General features: G+C 46.5%; 1 protein-coding gene across 2 annotated transcripts in view; it reads left to right on the top strand.

Annotated features, from left to right (window-relative positions):
* NINJ2 (ninjurin 2) overlaps positions 1 to 21,488 on the top strand; it is a 545,550-nt gene that overhangs the window by 494,261 nt on the left and 29,801 nt on the right. The window contains exons 1-2 of one of the 2 annotated variants that reach the window (XM_086952838.1): positions 5,894 to 6,057; positions 14,269 to 14,500. In XM_086952838.1, the coding sequence (XP_086808964.1) occupies positions 14,269 to 14,500 (232 nt within the window). In that variant the 5' untranslated portion in view covers positions 5,894 to 6,057. Of the gene's footprint in view, positions 1 to 5,893; positions 6,058 to 14,268; positions 14,501 to 21,488 lie in introns of those variants that run through there. The other variant, XM_086952837.1, reaches the window with a different exon arrangement.

The following is a 21,488-nucleotide window of genomic DNA, read 5'->3' as shown; positions in this document are numbered from 1 at the left end:
CTCTCCTCTCTTTCTCTCTCAGTCTCAGCTTCTGTCTACAGCGCCAAGAAACCGTTCGGTGATACAGCGCTCAATAAATCCCTTTCAACTTCAACTTCAACTTCATAATGCTGGTTTGGTTTGCATTTGTTTTTTTCGGAGGGGTGCTCATTTTACAACGAGTACAGTGTCCAACATGTTGTCTCTCTATCGGAGATTAATATTTTTTAAACCTGATTGCGTGCAGGTTTACAGCAAGGTCTCAAAAGCAGAGCAGCTGTCCATCACCTCGCTTCAGGAAAGTGTATCTTTTTAAGATCCTAGTCATGCAAGAGCTTTGAACAGTCAAACACGACTATTCGAAAGCACAGCTACCTCCCTGAACTGCAGTTATCCTAATCCTTCGGCTCAATGAACGTTAATTGCTGTTCTGAAGAGAAAAAACTATTCAAACCCTCCCCCCGGTGCTGCCAGTTCATACGTGGTGGTCACAGGTTCGAATCGTGTCATTTCAGTTTTAAAGCATTTAAAAATAAAAATGGTATTCTCCAATGAAAACGCAACGAATACACGTATTTGCAAATTTAATCCACTTTATATTGATGGCTGGTACGCAATATTTGAAGTGCAGGGGCACAAGAACAGAGGGAACAACAAACTAAAATGACAATGAAATCAACACACACTGATTACAAAGTAAGGACACCACAAGCTATGAGGGAGGTTCGGAGGTTTTAGCACGCCCACAGAGTGACGCTTGAATATGACCAGGATTGGTTTAGGGTCACGGCCGTCACTAAAAGACCCTGAGCCAATAGGTCCACAGTAGGTCACTAAAAAAACGTGATTGGATGGAATTGAAAGGAATTTCCAGCACCAGCAACAGGGGCGTGGCAATTCTGGGCTGAAGCACGGCAGCGCAGCAAAACTTACTAATATTTTGCAGTTTCTAAATATAAAAACAGACAAATGAAAAATAGTTTTCAGTCTGTATTTATATGTAAAAATCCGTTTAAAAGGAAAACCGGGAGTCAAATCCTAATGTACTCATATTAGAACCCATTATACCAAGCAGTACTGTTGTTTTTATTTGAAACCATTACAAGCATTTTATTTTCCTCTATTTTTCCATCCTAAATATATGTGAAGCCTTTACTTAAAAAACACATTTACCGTTTGTACAAAGATTGTTATCTCTTACTCAGTGATACTCAAAGTACAGCCCGCAGCCGCATGCGACCCTCCTGTAGGGTGACCAGACGTCCCGGTTTTCCCCGGACGGTCCCCGTTTTTGGAGAAGTGTCCCCGTGTCCCGACACTTTCCTCCAAACCAGTCAAATGTCCCCGTTTTCGAAAGGTGTCAGAGTTAAACGCACAAATGTCCCGGATTTTCATTGCGTGTGACATCACTGAGATGAGCGCTGAAGCAGGAAGGGAAATCCTGTGAAGAGAGACGTTTTCTCTCGGGATTTCCCTTCTTTGTCCACGCAGCGCCACCTACACTTTTGCTGACTTCCAAGAGGTGCCCACACAGGCGTGCTGATGTTAATCAGGGGGGGGGTTGAACCTCTAATCAGTAGGCAGAGTGGAGCTGCAGGGCCTCCAACAAGGTGTGAAACAGCAAGGCCTAATTAACATTCAAATGGTCTTTTAAAGACCTGTGAAACGTTCGGGAGTGGCTGTGTTTGTGCCCGGGATCAGTCTCATCCGGGGCTGCCACACACGACGGAAGGGGGGGGGGGGTTGTTATTCTGCAGCCCCACAAATGACTTTCATCTGGTCGAACTGAATAAAGTGATGATTTGAAGCGCTTTAAAAAAAAGTGTTGCAAACTGATGCTCCTTATAAACTTTTGAGTATCTTCCTTTGGACATTTATCAAAATCGTATTTTACAAATTCAACCTAATCATGGTTACCACCTGAGGAATTTATCTGCACATTAATATAATGCATGAGGGATTCACCAGTGAGGACACTGTTTAGCCGAGGCATACACCTGTATTGAGAACATCCTGCAAGTTGATTAATGCACATTCTGTGACACCGAGACAAACTGGCTTTCTTTCTTGCATATCCTGTATATGGAACACCCATGAATTCCCTATGTGACATGCAGTGTAAACCTCTTAAATTAATTAATTAATGTTCTCAAGTAGCCCACATTGTGAACTGAGGCACAGAAAAGGAAATTAAGTTACATTTGTCAGCGCCAGTCTTTTGCTTCCAAAGTATGCAGCGAGGAATTAGATTGCATCTTGTATAATTTTCATCACGCTTATTTTCAAACGTTGTGCCTGCTTACATCCTGCTATTTTCTTGAAAAGTACGTAAGAGCAAGTCACGCGTAGGATCCCACAATCTGGTCAAGTGAGGACAGCCAGGATAACAACACAGGTCTTCTTAATCCTACAGGTGACATATCCACTAAACCCCATCACCTGAGGTGCATTCGTGAGAACTACGCTGATACCCCCACCGCTAAATTTGTTCCACTTAGGCTGCAACACAACACATACACACCCCAGCGAAAGAGCACAGGTAGTGATAGGGCAAAATCCTGTCTGGTAGAGAGCAGGTATAATGCACGCAGCACCAATGCAAGCATCACACACACGCACACTTGCCTGGCAGCATGTGCTGTGGCAGTGCGCTTTTCTCTTATACAGCACAGGCTCAGCACAGACAGTGGCACTGTAAGTTTCCTTCACAGATGTATGTACACCCAGGGTCCTGCTCAAGCAGCCTGTGAAAGTGTGAGTTTCCTTCACAACCTACAGGTTCTGCATAGCTAGTGCCCACTCGGTCTGTGGAGGCAGCTGTTATTGTAGTCCCTTTTCTATGTCCATGACAGCTGTCAAATAGTCCTACTTTTATGTCGATGGTTGCTGCAAACCGTAGTCCTACGTCTATGTCTATGACCTGTCCCCGTTTTTTGTTTTGAGAATCTGGTCACCCTACCCTCCTGACACCTTTACATGCGATCCCCTGGTCAACAGCAGCACTGGGCTGCTGTTTATTCCACTCAGCACTAACATTAAAAAGATGTTAAATAAACTTGCAAGCATTTATTTAAAGGTTAATGTCAGTTAAAGAAAGTAAGTAACTAAGGTGTCGCACAAAGCTAAATTTAGAAATACATTTATTTTTAAAGACATTTTGCAGCAAAAAATTTAAAATATGATAAAGTCAGATGAAAATTAAAAAAATGTATATCATTAACATATATTTAATAAGTATGCCCCTATATGTATATGCTTTGCTTCTCCTACACCCACCTAACTGCCAATCCCCCCCAGCCCCTGAAAGCCACCCCACTGGCATCAATGCACCTCCATCACATTACAGATCAAACTTTGTGGCCCCTGAGAAAATGTTTGCGAGGACCTCTGTAGGTAATGTGTAGGTAATTCCGAATTCCCCAGGACCTCTGGCAGAGTAAAATCTTCAGCCTAATGCCACCCAAGGGTCAGACACAAGTACTTCAAGAAGGACTTTGACCTATCTCTGTCTGCAAGTTGATAAATTAGACCCCCTGGATGCTTTCACCTACTGCCCTGCCTGTCAGCTTTCTACACCCAGCATTTAGACTTGACCTTTAGTGCTGTATTTCTTTGCCAACTATACAAATGCAGACCAGGTTCACTTCTCATTTCTAAACTCCTGATTCACTTGATTTCATTTCAGTCCAGCTACTTGTAGGAAACAGCCTGAAAGTAAAACGATCACATTGTGGCCCCAATCAAAAACATTTTGCACATCTAAATTGCACTTAGGAGTGCAAATGACAACTCTAAGAATATAAAATCTCAATTTCCAAGTTTTGTCATTAGCAATAATCCCTTTGTCAATTTGTGTTAGAAAGATCTCACTTACTTTTGGGAACTAAAAACTGCCATTCTGTTTTTAGCTTTGTTGTCTGCGAAATGGAGGACATGAGTATGAATCTGGTTAATGGTGTTATCTTTTTGTGGTCAATAACACAAGAATGCTTGAAATGTGCAACTTTAACAGGTATTATTGACGTCTGTGTTATAAATTATCCATGTGATTGCTGTAAAAGAGGATAGCCGTTCATAACATGTCCTATTGTTGGCGATTTTTAGCGCTGTAGGACTGGGCGATGAGAAAGGTTTTAATCTAGATGGCCCCTGGATGACCTTCCTAAAATTGTTATTATGTATTTTTATTTACTCCACATAAATCGTGTGCATTTGTTGCTGTGTTAATTCTGCAAAGTGCTATGCATATTTATACAATCTACCTCAAAACTGCATCGTCAACGTATCGCAATGCCTTCGTAGACTTCGTTTACATGCTATCACCAAGCAACTATATTTACTCCAAATGCAACTCATGTAATTGCTGCTATGCCAACTCTGTGAAGAGCCCTGGCGCCTTCGGGTCAAGTTCACGCTATACAAAACTCAATAAAATAATATCTTTTGTGCTAATTTCACTGCATTGAAAAGGAGTGGAGTACCGCAAACAGGGGCGGCTCCTCCACTAGGGCAGAGCAGCGTCGCCCCACTGCTTTCTCGCAGTGCGAGAATCAGAAACAGAAAATGGTAAAACTATTTTACGTTTCTGCTTCTCACACTGCGAGAAAGCAGAAGTGTTTGGTTGGGGCGGGCAGGTGGCGGGGCTGCTCTAGGGCAGGGGAGGAGTGGCTTGCCCACTGCTGAGGGTGCTGACTGTCAGGTCGGCCCTCTTGGCCCGACCAAGACAGTCATGCACACTCTGCCTTTTCTCCATGGAGGCTGCAGCCTCCATGGGAAAAATGGCCTCCCCATAGGCGCCTGGCTGGTCGGCATCCCGACCTATCACAATGCTGCCATTGCATCGTTGTGCTTGGCTTAGGGGAAGGAGGCAGCCTGCTTCCTGTCTGAGAGGCGCAGACGACGCAGAACCGGGCCAGCGAAGATGTTTACTTTTTTTTTTTTTATTAACCCCCCCATGCGCGACCCCCGCACCAGCACCCGTGAGTCATGCCAGCCGTGCCTACCGCATACACAATGATGAGGTGTTATCATCATGGGTACCCATATAGGGGGAGTGGGTGGCTAGTGCTTTATGTGGGATGGAAAAGGCGCTTGGCTAAAAGGTGCGTGGCCAGTGACATAACTAAAAACACTTTAAAGAGGTTTGGCTTAAAACATGTCAACTAAAATCACATGCTTCACGCAGCGTGCCTGCTGACTGGTATTTGGGTGCCTCTGTGTGAGTTTTCTGTTATTGCATAGAGGCATGTCATACAACAACCAACTGCTATAAATAAAATAGGCCAGACCAATTGACTTTGCCAAAGCATGTTAACTCTATAAGAAAAACGAACAACTATTATTTTATGAATACTCACTACTTAAAATGTTTAAAATCTGAAAATATGGGACTGTGAATTAAACATCACTCTGTATGCTCCTTGGAGGAGAGGCCATGGATTGGATGTGCGTTGAGTGCAGATCTTTGTGATCCACTGATGGTACTGTGGGAAACTTACACTGCCCATTCCTTAACTTCAGATCTCATGTTCGTGTACATCATAAATCGGCAATCCTCCCCCCCCCTCCCCCCACCCACCACACACGCGCACTCACACACACAAATCTGAACTCACTCAGACACCTGGTGGAGACTCAGTGTGAAGTATGCACTAGACAGGAGTCATATGCTACTTGGAAAAAATACAGAAACGCAGCACCTTGAAAATACCCCCTGCCCTCAGGGAACACTACACGATGGAGTACAAAAACACGTGATATGCGAACAGGGATTCATCACTGAAACGGCATGCTTTGCAGGTTTTTACAGCCTTTGTTCAGAAATTCATCAGGTTTTGCCACTAAACGTATAGAGTCGGGTAAAGGCCAGTGTCACACTTAAAGCCCTGTGGGGGAGGCCATCATCATAATAATGTGAGATTACTTTTTGAGCAAGTGCTCGGGAACAGAAAACAGCCGAAAGGGGGTCAAAGGGCATGGCGAAGACAGACTTGCAGAAGTCGAAGAAAACATGCAAGCAAAGTTGAAAAGAGCAACAATGCAAGCGACCGTGAAAAGAAAAGGAAAAAAACCAGTTTGGTATGTATGAAACATGATATCCTTTTTGGAGGGAGGCGTTCAACCACAGAGAATTTTCTGCCGCGTTTATTTGGAAACGTTTTCATATGCTTGTTAATATAAATGCCATTTGATTAATTTATTTTAGGGGCACCTATAAAATGTCTGGGCCGCCATCTAGCGGATGATTAAGGAAGCGCTGCACCACGCAACGGTGGAGAGTAACAAGGGGGAAGGACATTTCTGTCAGGGTCCGACTCGGATTGGGACAAAATATATGCACAGGCACCAAAATAAAAGTGCCCCCCACACGATTGGCGAATCAGATAGCTACTGGTGGCCCACATTTGCCAACCGGGCACTTTTGAACTACTGGGAGGAGTTGTGGTCTAACGACTTTGGAAATCAGGAACCCGGTTCGAGTCCCAGCGTCTGCTCAAAATCTTGTGATTCTCTGCAAATCACTTAACCTTCCCAGTGCCTACATTTAAAAAAGAAATCTGACCTTGTGTGATGCAATCTGGTGCTCATCTTGTAAAGTGATCAATTGCCCTTGGCAAAGTTCCCTAAATAAAACAGCCCAAAAAAAATCGCACAAAACTATGTTTTATAGGATGTTTACAAGGTATGGGAGACTGCATGCATTCGTGCATGATGCAGGCAACGCTTGTGTTAATATCCGGGAACTCACATACAATCCAACAAGCCCACACACTGATCTGTCAGAGCAGCCCTTCAGGTAGCAAATTGTCCTCTAGGCAGGGCAACTGGAATTATACGGCCCAAGAGGGCCATAATGGGGATTAAGCGGCAGGGCTAAATAAATTATGCGACAAGAAAAGCAAAATTATGGGGCATAATGTGGCATATTTTTTAAATAGTATTACTTCATTATTTTGTACTTTTTACACATGTTAAAGTCTGGGCATTGGGTGCATCTCATTAGTACCAGTTTAATACCCAAATATAGCAACAAGGAACAGAAATGACCAGTATTTGTAAAGCACACAGCTACCTCCGGAGAGCTGTCCTGGCGCTGGGGGCCGTCAGGAAGATTAAGCAAGCTATTGCCCAGAGTCACATGGTGCTGGGCGGATCTGCCACCGTAACTGGGGAGCCGGGGAGCGAACTGTGAGCCCCCGGTTCCGGAGGTAGGCGCCCTGGCCGCTGCGCCACACCTCTTCCTAAGGTGACCAGTCAACCTTTGCAAAAGGCCTTCAACTCCGCGCAACATGTGCTGATGCGTTAGTTGTAATAGTCGGAATACAGCTGTGCCAGGGCACAAGTCCTAAAAAAAAAGAAGTCGGGGGACGCTGTTGCAGGAAGTGACGTCACGACAGGAAGTGACGTCACGAAAGGTGACGAGCTCCTCGTCCCAGAGAGGCCAAAGAGTGCAGGCCAGCTGTTTGGCAGGGGGGACGGCGTCCCCCCGGTAAAATAAGTGTGGGGACGCCGTCCATCCGCGTGTACCCTGACTCGAGCCCTGAGCTGTGCCGAACATGTTATCAGCCCCATTGTGGGATCAGGAGTAATATAATTTTATTGTCCGGGATTGAATTGGTGGTTGAGGATATGACAGAATACGTTGGAGAAATTGTTAGGTTTCACACATATTCAATCCTCCAGTGTTCAAACAATGGTCAACATGTTTCAGCCTTATTGCCCAAGGGGTCGGTACGGCTTTCTTCAGGACCAGGTGAGTTCTGTGTGAAGAGTGACTGAGGTCTACTCTTTAATGAAGGTCAAATTTGGACCTGTGGGTGAAACAAAAATTGCATTGCTAGGGTGTGGGTCAAAAGGAATAAAATTATATCTCTCCCGGCACAATTGGATTGTTTTAAATATATTCACTAACACTTCACCTATAATCACTGATCACTACTGTTTTAACCTAGGGTGTTCTCCTCCAGGTGGAGGGTGCATACCAACTGACCCCATGATTCTGCACAGACGTGTAAACGAAGGCGGAGAACCAAGATATACCGCCCATACCACCATAACTACACGTGTATGAGGGTCTTTCACCAAGGGTCATTCCAGTGAGAACTGTACCCAGGTTACACAGGACAAGTGATCCCCCCTCCCCCCTTCTTGATTAGCAAAACTTTTAGTTATGCACCAAGCATAGTAGGCTTACTTTTTTTTGGGTGGCATAAGCTTAACCATTATTTGATGCGAATAGGAGTTTGAGATGGGGCAAGCACTATAACTCATCTGTTTCTTATTATCTTCTACTACTTTTATTACAAGCACATGGTTTAAACCACATCGATTTTTGATTAAGTGATGTCCCTCATGATATGAGGTTATCATTTTGTAAATAGTAGTTGACTTTTACAGTTTCATGGCTAAAATGATGTATTTTTCTTTGTAGACACCCCCGATGAAGGGCATTGTAGTTGCCTGAAATGCATTGTGTTGAATTGATTTGCCAATCTTCAAGCAAATAAGAGCATCATTCACTTGGATGAATTCTCAACAACTACATTGTCTTCGCTGTATAATTTATTAGACTACTGCTATTTGATCTGTCTGCATTGGGGATGTTTTATAGCTGCATGTTCTGTTATTATTGTTTTTCACTATTGTTGACAATGTTTAACCAAGTTACATTGGGAAAAAAACCATGGGGGACCCAGGTGCGGCCTCCGACTTGCACCTCGGAAACTATCCTTAACTGTCACAATGCTCCCACTACTTGCTCGACCTGCTCCCTTACACTGGACTCCTTCCCCTCTGTCACAGATTGCATATCCACTACTTTCTGGACTAGTTCGCCCCATATGCACTCTACTTCTGCTGTCTCACAGAAAACATGTACCTCCCTAAATTTTATTAGCATTAACTGTCGATCTCTCTCAAAACACAAGAGAGACATATTCGACCTCCTACAGACAGCTAGCCCAGCAGCTATGTTTGTCACAGAAACATGGTTAAATGAAAGTTCTGGTCCTGACATCGCCATGGCCCTCCCCAATGATTACACCTATGTGGGGCGAAACCGTGTTCTCAAAGATGGCGGGGGTATTGCCATAATCTTCAAGAGAGAGTTCTCATGTAAATGGGAAGACCTTGATTTCCCAAACTGCGAAGCTGGTCTGTTTAAACTTCTTCTCTCTCCCCATTTTACTTTAACTGGAACACTGATCTGTCGTCCACCGGGCTCGGCTGGTGGTTGGGCCTCCTCTTTTCCTGAACTCATTGCCCCCTTAATCGCTCAATCCTCTAACTTCCTTGTTGTAGGTGACCTAAACATCAATTTTAACTCAGCTTCATGTGCCACTACTACTCGTTTATTACAGGATCTAGCAGCTTTAGATCTACATCTTCACAATTCCGGCGCTACGCACAAGGCCGGTAATTTATTAGACCCCATTATTTCGAACCTTGCTGACATCTCTTATCAATCCTCCTCCCCGGTCACCTGGTCTGATCACTTCATTGTAAATTTTTCAATTAAGATATCTGTAGCTAACTCTTCATCTACTGCTCACCCCCATAAAGCTAGTAGGAACTGGAAACGTTTAGATAAAGACAAATTGAACACTCTGCTTAGCAATTCGAAACCCACGTTTCCCAGTATGACTATCAAAGACGTACCCGCTCTCAGATCATGGCTGACAACAGCCCTGGATTCCTGCCTACCAGCTCAAACTAATAAATCACAGATCCACCACCCACCGGCCCCATGGTTTAATGACTCCCTTTGCCAAGAAAAATCAAATTGTAAAAAATTGGAACGCATTTGGCGCTCCACTTACGGTATTGATCATAAAATAAAATACAAAGCTGCCCTTAAAGTTTACCATTCCGCCTGTGATATCGCCAGAGCCAACTACGCTAACAGCACCATACTCAATGCTCAAAACAGGCCGAAGGCCCTGTTTAAAATAATTAAAGATCTCTCTGGAGCGTCCTCCTCACCTCAGGACCCCTGCCTGGACACTGCACAGTGTAATGCCCTGGTAAACTTCTTTCTCGAAAAAATTGAGAGGATCTATGATATCTTTAATACCACCCCTGCTGCACCCACTCATCCTGATCAAACTCTACTCACCTCCCTTCCTACTGTCACCACCAGTTCACTGTCTACCACTCCCCCACTCCATTCCTGGGAGCCAATCTCCCCTCTGCTTCTAAAAAAATATCTTCAAGACATTAAATCTGGCTCTCCCCTTGACCCGATGCCTCCTCAAATTATGAGTACCTTGGATCCAGCTCTACTCCAGATTATTCTGGATGTCCTGAATGCCTCATTAACAGAAGCAATTGTTCCGAATGAATGGAAACACGCGATGGTGGTTCCATTGTTAAAAAAGGCCAACGCTGATCCTAATAACCCTTCCAACTTTCGCCCTATATCCTTACTCTCCTGTTTCTCTAAAATTCTTGAGAAGCATGTTAACTCCCTGCTCAGTTCTTTTGTTGAAACTTCTAATCTTCTGCACGGCTCTCAATCCGGGTTCAGGGCTGGTTTCTCCACTGAAACCACTCTTCTTGGTGTGTCGGAGACCATCAGAAGACAGGTGGACAATGGGGAGACAGTGGCACTCATCTTGCTTGATCTGAGTGCCGCATTTGATACTGTCTCCCACTCCATCTTGCTGTCCACCTTAAAATCTGTGGGTGTCGATGGCTCCGCCCTGGCCTGGATTGCTAATTTTCTTTCTGATCGCACTTTTCAAGTTTTTTCTTCTACTTCTGTTTCGTCTACTCTCCCCTCCCCTCACGGTGTTCCCCAAGGGTCTATCCTCAGCCCCCTTTTTTTTAACCTGTATGTGAGACCCCTTGCTTTCTTAGCAGAACAAGCTGGTCTCACAATTTACTCCTATGCGGACGACACTCAAGTCGTCTACTCACTGTCTACCAATAAGCATTGTCCTTCGTCATCCCTTCAGTCTGGTCTGAAACAGATATCTGACTGGATGCTCAAGCATAAATTAAAATTAAACGGGGACAAAACCGAACTGCTTCTGTTTGGTCCAGAAACTTCACTCTGGGGCCCGCAACATTGGCCTCCGGAGATGGGCCCCCTACCTACGCCATCTGCGGCAGCCCGCAACCTGGGTGTCCTACTAGACAACCAACTATCCTTCAAGCAACACGTTGTCAAAGTCTCCGCCACCTGTACCACCATCATCAGGTGGCTGAGGAAAATCACGTGGATGCTCCCGGAGGACACCCTGAGGACTGTAGTCCAGGCTCTTGTCACTTCACGCATGGACTACGGGAACATTCTACTCCTGGGCGCCTGTAAGGAGGTAACCAAGAAGTATCAGGTGGTACAGAACATGGCAGTTCGCCTCATATGTAACCTGCCTGCCAGAACCTCGACTGCTTCTCATTTACGCAAACTGCATTGGTTACGAATTGAGAGCCAAGTTAAATTCAAAGCACTCTGCTTAATGCACCGGATCAAGACTAACAAAGCCCCGAACTACCTGTCCTCGTTGGTGCAGCAATACGTTCCCCTTCGCACTCTAAGGTCCTCCACTCAGCACAAGTTTAGGGTACCTCGTGTAAATAGAGCCAAAATGGGCGGACGCTCGTTCTCTGTGTTAGCTCCCTCCCTATGGAATTCTTTACCCCAATTTTTGCGCTCTGAAATGTCATTCCGCAAAGGAATTAAGACCTGGCTTTTTAATACTTAATCCTCTGTTGTTTTGTCCCTCTCACCTTCTTACCTTTAGTCTGCTCTAGCGCCGGGAAACCTCCGGGTAGCTGCGCGCTTAACAAATGTAATTATATATTATATATAGTGCACACGGCGTCTATACCAGAGGCTCTAGAAATTCTTAATTTGTATAACAAAGGGTCGGGGTGGGGCCCCTTCACCAAGTGCACACTAAGATGTAAAAGCACGTAAAAGATTGATTTAGATAGTTTTGGTAACAAAAAAAAAGTTTTTTTATCACAAAAAGAAGAGGAATCAGAAATGACTCATAAAAAGAAAAGTTTCTAAGAATGAGTAAAGGAAAAAGCACCTTGCTTTTAAAACTGCCCTCACACACAGCAAGATGTGTCATGCTTCATCATAGGGCTGCTAACACACCTCCGTGTTTACCCAACACTGAAGGTGGAGCAATAGGGAGGGGAAGACAATACAACATACAGTGAAGAGTTAGTAGAAACTCAAAGGTGAGAAAATAGTGCAGGATCAGTGGTACAAAAAGCTGGTCCCAGGGGATCGTTATTACAATTTTAATATTAGGGGCCAGATGTAGGTAGCCCAATACCAGTCGGTAACGGCCGAATTCGGCCGTTACCGACCGGTATTTGGGTTTCCAGATGTAGGGGCCTATATTTTACCGATTCTGTAAAGTTACCGAATCGGTAAATTTACAGAATCGGTAAAATACCGAATCGATATATTTACCGATTCGGAAAAACCATATGTAGGTGGCACTCCTAAGAGTGCCACAGGCCCTTAAAAATTGGTATTTTACCACCCAATCCTATTGGGTGGTAAAATACCGAATTCAGGTGTGCATGCACATCTGTGCATGCACACCTGTGCACTGTGACACACAGACATGCCCTAAGGGCATGTATGTGTGCCACAAGGCACACAAGCCTGTACTTGGGGTGCTAGAGGGTGTCAAAGTGACACCCCCTGCACCCTTGCTGGATTCGGTATTTACAGATTCTGTAAATACCGAATCTGTATTTCACATTGATTTCTATGGGCTTCAAGGCCCATAGGAATCAATGGGAAATACAGAATTGGTATTTACAGAATCTGTAAATACCGACTCTGACAGAATCGGTAATTTTTTACCTACATCTGCCTCCTTCCTATTTACCGACTTTTAAATACCGAATCGGTATGACTCGGTATTTAAAAGTCGGTAAATCGGATTTACCTACATCTGGCCCTAGGTCCCCTGTCCAGGATTTAAAAAGGAATAGTGGATGCTAGGTAGAGGAACTAATTATGAGACTCCACCTGCTCCACACTGCATAAGTGTCGACATGTTTCTGCCGGCAATTGACAGTGCACCGGCTTTCTTCAGGACTCTCACCTCTGTGAAGCTGGGTGACCCCCCTTGACCTTTTACCAATTCAGAAGTGAGAAAAGGGGAATATCACCTTTCAAAAGAGCCCTTCACTTTGTGAAGGGGAACCGTTTATATTAGTAAAAAACTCGAAATGGCGGGGGAGGGGAACAGCTTTCTATTAGCACTCTTGCTTGCGAGGTAAGCTGTTGGCAGACTCAATTGTCTCTCTAGCCCACCGTGTAGCAAAGTAACAAACAAGTGCATCACGACCAATATTTATTATCCTCTATTATGTCTTACATCATTCACTACTAGCCTAGTACTGAGTCATTTGCATAGCGCTTATAATTCACACCTTTTTTGACCTGCAACAGACACAGCTGCCCTGCCACTGACACAGCCGCAATGCATTTCAGTGCTCTCTTGCACCATACACTGGTGTACAATTAGCGAGACATCTGGATGGCCCTACAAATGCCCCTATATAGGTATTAAATACTGGATTGCAAGTAATGCAACAGATTAGAGTTTTTACAAAGAAGGTCTATATTGTCCCACAGTATGAATTTTAATTCAGACCCTTACCATGCACCTTACGTCTGACTTGCACTATTCTGTAGTGGATCAGTTCAGCATGGATTTCACAATGGAACCTTTACCCTGATTTACAGTGGACCTGGTAGCATTGAAGGCCCGATGGACAGTGGCAAGGCAGTCAGAGGACAGTAAGACGTAACTAGGAGTAGAGCATTAGAACAATCACAAAATTGTTTTTTCAGGATATCAATTTTCACATTAACTTACTCTAAACCAAATAGCAACTCTGGTCGCTTTAAGCCACCTCCTCTCATTGGGTCCAGTGCACTGGTCTACACGACCATCACAGGGTCAAGCATCTGAGAGTTACATGGTAGTGTTTCCGATGCACGATTGATGCTGCTCCAAAACAGCAAGCTTTTCGAACGTGTATCAGGTTTACTATAGACTAGACTGTCATTTTAGTGGTTCACTAGTCTACCACAAGGAAATACAAAAATGTGAACCTCAAAAATCAATTACTAAATTTCTTTGAACTGGCGTTATTGAACTGTGTATTTGTTAGTTATATTGTTAGCATTCATCATGTACCTTATGTTGTTGATGAATGATTCCTTTGTTGTATTACTGAACAAACTATCACTTTTCTAAGGCGTAAGAGACTTCAGTTTCTCAGGTTGACTCTTTTCCTTCTCAGATGGGCAATCCTTCCCGTAGAGATGAGATCCCCATCAACATTAATCACTATGCCACAAAGAAGAGTGTGGCGGAGAGCATGCTAGATGTGGCACTGTTCATGGCCAACGCAACACAACTGAAGGCTGTGCTAGAACAGGGTCCATCGTTCCAGTACTACGTCACCCTCATCGTGCTGATCAGCATCTCCCTCTTCTTCCAAGTGGTGATCGGAATCATGCTAATCATCATTGGTAAGAATTTGCCAGTTCATTTTCTTCTGTGGAATGAAACTAAGCGTGTCTGCGTCTCATTGCACAGTTATTGTTGTTTTCAATTTTAAGATTTTCATTTTGAGTGAATGATCAGCATGGCTTTAATTTAAAATGTCTTATTGTGCCTAGATAATGAGCCAGTACAATATATCAGGAGCTCTCAAAGCAAGTTCCTACAAAGACAACATTCTCTATTTCCTCCTCGTAAGTCTTCCTCACCACATGACAAACGTAGAGAGCTTCAGCTCTACACCAGAACCCTCCAAAGCAATAAAGTCAGCCTCCCATACCTCCCAGGCCTTCCCAACATGGCCGACCCGCTCTCTGGTGAAAAATAATATTGCCTTTCATGATTTCATCTCTGACAGGCAACCCTCTTGGGTTTTTATTACAGAAACATGGGGCTCAGACTCTGCTGGTCCTGATCTGGTTAATGCCGTTCCTGATGGCTACGCCCTCGTATGACAGGACAGGGTCGGTCGAAAAGGCGATGGTATAGGCATACTGCATAAAATTTCTTCTCGCTGCCGCATTGATTGCCTTCCCTCCCTCCAGAACTCCTTCCAAGCCGCCCATTTTACTCTCAGCCCCTCCCCTACTGTATCTTTCACGGGCGTCTATAGACCCCCTGGCCCAAGGTCGGCCTTCCCCATCAGCCTCTTGGAAATCCTTAAACCTTTCATTGATGTCCCCAATTTCACCATCCTTGGGGATTTCAATTTCCATCTGTAAAACCTTAACTCATCCGATACTGGTTTGCTTGTTGATTCCCTGGCCTCCTGTGGCCTTCTTCAAAAGGTAAACTCTCCCAACCACTCTGCAGGCCACATTTTAGACGGGATCTTCTCCAATGACATCAGATTGGAAGGGGGCTCTCCCATCTTCCTCTCGTGGTCCGACCATTACCCCAGTCCACGGGATCCGCCTCTCAAAGACAATAGTGTCTGGACTCTTAAAAGGAATTTTAGAAGCATCAATAAAGTATCCCTCACCCCCTTTATCGCTAAATTCTTCTCCTCCCCCATACCCGACACTGATGCAGCCACTCTGGAGCTGACTAAAACCATCAATGAAGCAGTCAATACTTTAGCCCCTATGAAACCCCACTACTGCGCCAGGAAACGCCCCTCGGCCCCCTGGTTCTCTGATTCCCTCAGATTACGTAGGCAGGAATGCGGGAGACTGGAAAGACTCTGGAGAACTCATCTTGAGCCTGAGGAAAAGACCAAACATAAAAAACTCATCACAAGCTATAAGGCCGCAATCCTTGCAGCCAAACAATCTTATTTCACCGATTTGACCACCTCCCTCAGCTCTTCTAGAGATCTTTTTAAAATTGTGGACTCCCTCTCTCTCACCCCGTCCCCAAATCCCACTGTTCCGACACAAGAACTCTGTGACCAGATTTCCACGTTCTTCCACAACAAAATAGCTGATATTCACTCTGCTCTAGAATCCCTCAATTCCACTCAAGCTCTCGTCCCACCCCCAGATCCTATTACTAACCCCTCTTTGCCTCTAGTATCCCAAGAACGCCTGTCCAACTTTCCTCCCCTCTCCTATGAAGGCTTAAATGCTCTTCTAGATAAGCTTAAATCTGGCTCCCCCCTTGACTCCTACCCTCTCAAAATTCTGAAAGACTGCAGAGAAGTTCTTCTCCCCCCATACCTGGAGGTGATGAACCTGGCAATTTCAAATGGTGTCTTCCCTGAATCTTGGAAGCTGGCTATCGTGAAGCCCTTGTTGAAAAATCCTACTTTAGACCCTGGCACTCTCAAAAACTTTCGTCCCATATCACTCTTACCTGCCCCTGCCAAAATGCTTGAAGCACACCTCAACCACCATCTCAGCGCCTTTCTGGACAAAGCCAGCCTGCTGGACTCTTCACAGCACGGCTTTAGAAAGGCGCACAGCACCGAGTCAGCCCTTACAGTGGTAGTCAACAACATCCGCGCTAAGGTCGACAGAGGTCATCCCACCATCCTGATCCTGCTTGACCTTACAGCTGCCTTTGACACCCTGTCCCCAACCATCTTATCCAGGCGGCTCAGTGAAATGGGAGTGGAAGGACCTGCCCTTAGTCTTCTGACTTCCTTCCTTAACCAACGTTCCCAAAGAGTCAAACTGGGTGACTTCCTTTCCTCTGCCAAGCTTTTGCATTGTGGGGTCCCTCAGGGCTCATCTTTGAGCCCTACGTTGTTCAACATATATGTGGCTCCCCTTGCAAAGCTCGTAAGGTCTTTTGGACTGGAAGTCCTGTCATACGCCGACGACACCCAGATAATGGTCTCCCTATCCCATTCTGTGGAGTCCACCGCCCTCAACTTCAAGAACTGCATGGAAGCCGTGGCAGGCTGGATGTCCACGAACATCCTTAAATTAAACGGGGAAAAAAACGAGATCCTCATCTTTGGTGGCAAACAAGATCTCTGGTCCTCGGAGTGGTGGCTACCCTCCCTCGGAACGTGCCTCGTGCCGTCCTTAGTTGCCAGAAACTTGGGGGTCACCTTTGACACCACACTGGCATTTGATAAACAAGTTGGCAAAACCGTGTCAACTTGTTGTGGGGTCCTGAGGATCCTCAGGAAACTAGTACACTATCTCTCCCCCGATGCCCGGAAACAGGTGGTTATTGCTCTTATCTCACCCCGCCTGGACTATTGCAATGCCCTCTATCTTGGTATCTGCAAAAAAACTCATCCTCCGCTTACAGACTATTCAGAACGCTGCAGCCAGGTTTGTGGTGAATGCCCCCAGACGTGCTTCTGCTACAGAAATCAGAAAAGACCTCCATTGGCTACCTGTTCAGGCAAGGATCATCTTTAAGGTTCTGGTTCTGACCTTTCAGGCCCTCTATGGCCTGGGTGCCGAGGACATCAGGTCTCTCGTATCCTTCTATATCCCGGGTAGAACCCTGAGATCTGCTCACAAAAATCTTCTTGCGACCCCCCCGGATCGCCAAGGCCAGATGGGGCGGGAGGGCTTTTTTCTCCCTCGCCCCCAAGCTATGGAACTCGCATCCTGCCAACCTTAAAACTCAGCCATCACTTGCCCTCTTCCGCAAGAATCTTAAAACCTGGGGCCTCATTTATGAGGCCCCTTGCGCCATCGGAACTTCACTTTTCATGAAGTTCCGTGGCGCAGAAACCAGCGTGGTATTTATCAGGCAGCAGTACGCCAGTTTTTGTGGCGTACTGCTGCCTGATAAATATCAGTCCCTTTAACGCAGTGTTCTGCGTTAAAGGGGCGTGCAATGGGTGTTGCTGGGGGCGTTCCCAGCAACATCCATGGCCTTTTGACACTGCCCCAGATTTACGAGAAATCGTAACTCTGAAGCAGTGCCAAAAGCTTACGCCTCCCCAGGGGAGGCGTAAGGGAGGCGCAACAGGGAGAAATGTCTTTATTTCTCCTCGTATTTCCTTTTTCTATGTGTGCTGCATTCTGCAGCACACATAGAAAGAGGAAAAGCCTCTTGTGATTATTTTTGTACATAAAGGTTTCCCTTCCTGTACAAAAATAATCTTCCCCGCAACGCAGGCACACTTGCACCATTGTGCAAGGGTGCCTGCGCTGGCGCAGGCAGCCCATTGTGCGCCGGCGCAGGGGAAAAGGACAGGAATGCGCCGTATCTTATAGATACCTCAACAAAAAAACTACTGGGTTTGGGCTCCCAACAGCACTGCTTGCCACAAGCAATTAAACAACAACAGAGATTGCATGTGCTGCAAATCCTTTCACTCACTTGTTTTGAGTTAGAACAACAGAGCATTAAACAAATGTTCCTAAGACCAAAAAGTGTCGTTTACTTTTATTTTATTTTGAAAAAAAGAGTTATTTTTTTATTATTAGAATTAAACGGACCTTTTGAGAATTTTCAAGGCAAAATTTAAGACCTTATATACAACTAACAAATCATCATTATTTGAACACAACAAAAACTTTTTCAGATAGAAATCTTTTTGGATTTTATAGACAACATATAATACAAAACACTCAGTCATACTACTCACAAACCACACTATTTACATATCTACAAACAATACAAAGAGAGAACATATAAATTATATCTACAATGTAATCACTTTTGATTTACAATGAAGCCTAGAACATAGTCATATATTTACAAAGCTATTCAAAAGTAAATATCATCCAATTTTTGGTTTGTTAAAGGCTTGAAAAGTCTACGCGTTTCGAACTCATATGAGTGAATGAGTTCTCATCAGGACCAAGGTCTCTCAGTCACTTAGAAACCAGAAAAACAGCAGTAATTGTTCGGGACACCCAACCATATTATTATGGTGGGGCCAGGCTCTCTGACGGCTCTAGGCGGTCGGGCTCCAGCTCGGGGGTTAGTGCTGTGTCCCCAAGCAACCGGTCTGGTGTGGGATGAAAAGCGGTCCGTGGTGCTTTGGAATTAATCTTCCGACGGGTTCGTCGACACCAAGCAGCGTTCTGTTTTGCCAGTCGTCCGAGTCTTCCAGGTCCGCAAAGGATCCTGGGAGTGTGGGCGGATCAAAAGTGATTACATTGCTCTGTTGTTCTAACTCAAAACAAGTGAGTGAAAGGATTTGCAGCACATGCAATCTCTGTTGTATCTTATAGATACAGCGCATTTCTGCCCTTTCCTTTTGCCGTAGGGAAGCGCAGCAGGAAGGCCTGCTGCGCTTCCCTACGGCAAAAAGTCATAAATGAGGCCCCTGGCTATTCGCTCAATCATATGTTTAAATGCTGCCTCTCCCGGATGCCTCTGTCCACTCAGTTGCTTTGTTTTCTATCCATCCTCTGCGCCTTGATGCCTCCGGGTTAAGTTGCGCTCATACAAATCGCAAATTCATTCATTCATTCATTCATTACACCCTTGACCTCTATAAGAGGCGGGCCGGCCCAACCCGTCTGTCTGTTTTTTTTGGTTCTGCACTGCAGTTCTATCTAGAGCTTGTTTCAGGTAAGTTGGGGCAAGGTCTTGCTCCAGCAGGTCCCTGGGGAGGAGGCTCTGCTCAAACGGGCTTGCGCACTTAGCTGTTCCCCCACCTTGCTGGCACTCGCACTACCCGCTTGAAGCTCAGCGCTAGCGGGCTCTGGTGGTTGCGGGCTCTTGGGGTCTCATCCGCACAGCGCTGGGGTCCTACGGTGTGTGAGGGCTTAATGTTTACAGGTCTTCAAGATAAACGTTCCCTGCTTCCTACCGCGCAGTAGCACCAGCATTTCTGCGTTGGACCTGGGACTTTTCTTATGGTGTTCCATTGCCACTTCATGCCCTTGGGTACCCCGGCGGTCAGCAGCGAGCAATGCCCCTTCTGCTGTATGTACCAGCTTGTTTTGTGTCTTGAGGCTGCGTACTCGCGCTCCGGTGGTGGCCCAGGTCCTGTCTCATGGGCTGCTCCCCGGCGGCTGGGCCGGCCCCCGGTGGGGTTCTATGCCGTTGCTCTGCAGATTCACCGGGTGGAGCTAGGCTCAGCGACGGCGCAGCCTTAGGTGAGGGGGGTTTTGGATTCCTCTGCTAATGCCGGGCCCGTGTCCGGGGTTCCCTCCTCCCCCCTCAGGTCCGCTGTGCAGCCTCAGGGGTGTTTCGGTGCCAGCCCTGGTGCTTCCCCACTTGGCCCTGGTTGTGTTGCTGGGGGTGGCGGGGCGCCCACTCATGTTGGGCACCCAGTCATGTTGGGCGCTTGATTGCGGTTTGGCCGCGGGTGCCCTCCTTTCTCCTCACTGGGGTTTGTGTCCGGATCCCTACGCCTGTTTCTCCATCCTTAATGTGGGTCTGGTGGATATGTGAGGTTTCTCCCGTGGGCTCCCGTCGCACTTTGGGCTCCTGTGGCGGTTGGGTAGGGTTCTGACAGCCTTAGGGGCACTTTGCTCCTTTTTCGGCTCTCCCTGCAATTGCGCCTCCCCTGTTGGGACCTTTGGACTTCTCGGTTTTCTCTTGTGGGGGTCTGGGCCTCTCGTTGGGTTGTTACGGTCCCTTCCGGGGTTTGGGCCTATGGTCCTCCCGTCCTGTAGGCTCCTGTTCTCGCCTCCTCTCCTTGAGGTGCGGGCTGGCCTGGTTGATCCCTGGTTGGGCTTCCTCCTGGGGGTTCCCGGGGTTGTTGGCGGCTGTGGGTCTGCTGGGGGAAGGCTGCTTTTGCCTCCTGTCCACCCTTCTCTGAGTTGCTTCTGTGGTCTCCGTGTGGGCTTTTCGCTTCTGCTCCTTTGGACTTGCCCCTACTGTCCATGTACACTGCCATTGCACCCTCCTTTTTTTCTCGTGTGGATTCTTGGCTCTGCATGCGGCGGCTCTGCCCTTTTTCCGTGTCTGGCTTCCTGGCACCTGGCCGTTGGGACTCTGTGGGGGATCGTTTATGGTCTCTCCTTGTGTCTTGGGTGGCCTCAGTGGCGGTTTGTGGGTCCCGCCTGCTGCTGGGCCTCTCTGTTGGGAGTCTTCCTGGTTCACCTCTGGGGTGGGGGCCTGTTCAATGTGGGGTCTTGGGACTCGTCCTGTTCCTGGCACTCCTCCTTGGTTTTTCCTCTGGCCCCCTGACTTTGGGGTGGGGCGGGGGTCTCCCTCAGCATGTGTTTCGTGTGTCCTTGTGCCTTGTTGGTGGGCGGTGCTTTGCATTGTCCTTCTCTTGGGTGCTCGTGCCTTCCGGGGTTCTCGCGTGCTGCTTGTCCGTCCTGGGGGTCTTCACCTGTTGCTATGGGTGTTTTTCCTTATCCCGCTCCCGGTTCCGTTCTACTGGTGGTTGTGTCTCTGCAGTTACAGTCCGGTCTGGGTTGGTGGTGTCTGTTCTCTTCCCCTTCCTTTTGGTCTCGGGTTGGGCGCACACCTCCCTTTTCCACTCTTTCTGCAAGTGTGGCCTGCGGTCTTCCTTTTCTGGTTTTCCTCCTGCCGGGTGGTTGAGGCCTTTCCGGCCTTGGGTTCCCTGTCGGTGCCAGGTCGAATGGTTCCCCTGCTGGTGGGTGTCTCGTCTGTCTTCTGTTGGTCTTTCCTTGG

This window comes from Lissotriton vulgaris, chromosome 1_2 (assembly GCF_964263255.1).
Source record: "Lissotriton vulgaris chromosome 1_2, aLisVul1.2, whole genome shotgun sequence".
NCBI lineage: Eukaryota > Metazoa > Chordata > Amphibia > Caudata > Salamandridae > Lissotriton > Lissotriton vulgaris.
The sequence above is the reverse complement of the archived record's forward strand: the minus strand, read 5'-3'. Positions and strand labels throughout refer to the sequence as shown.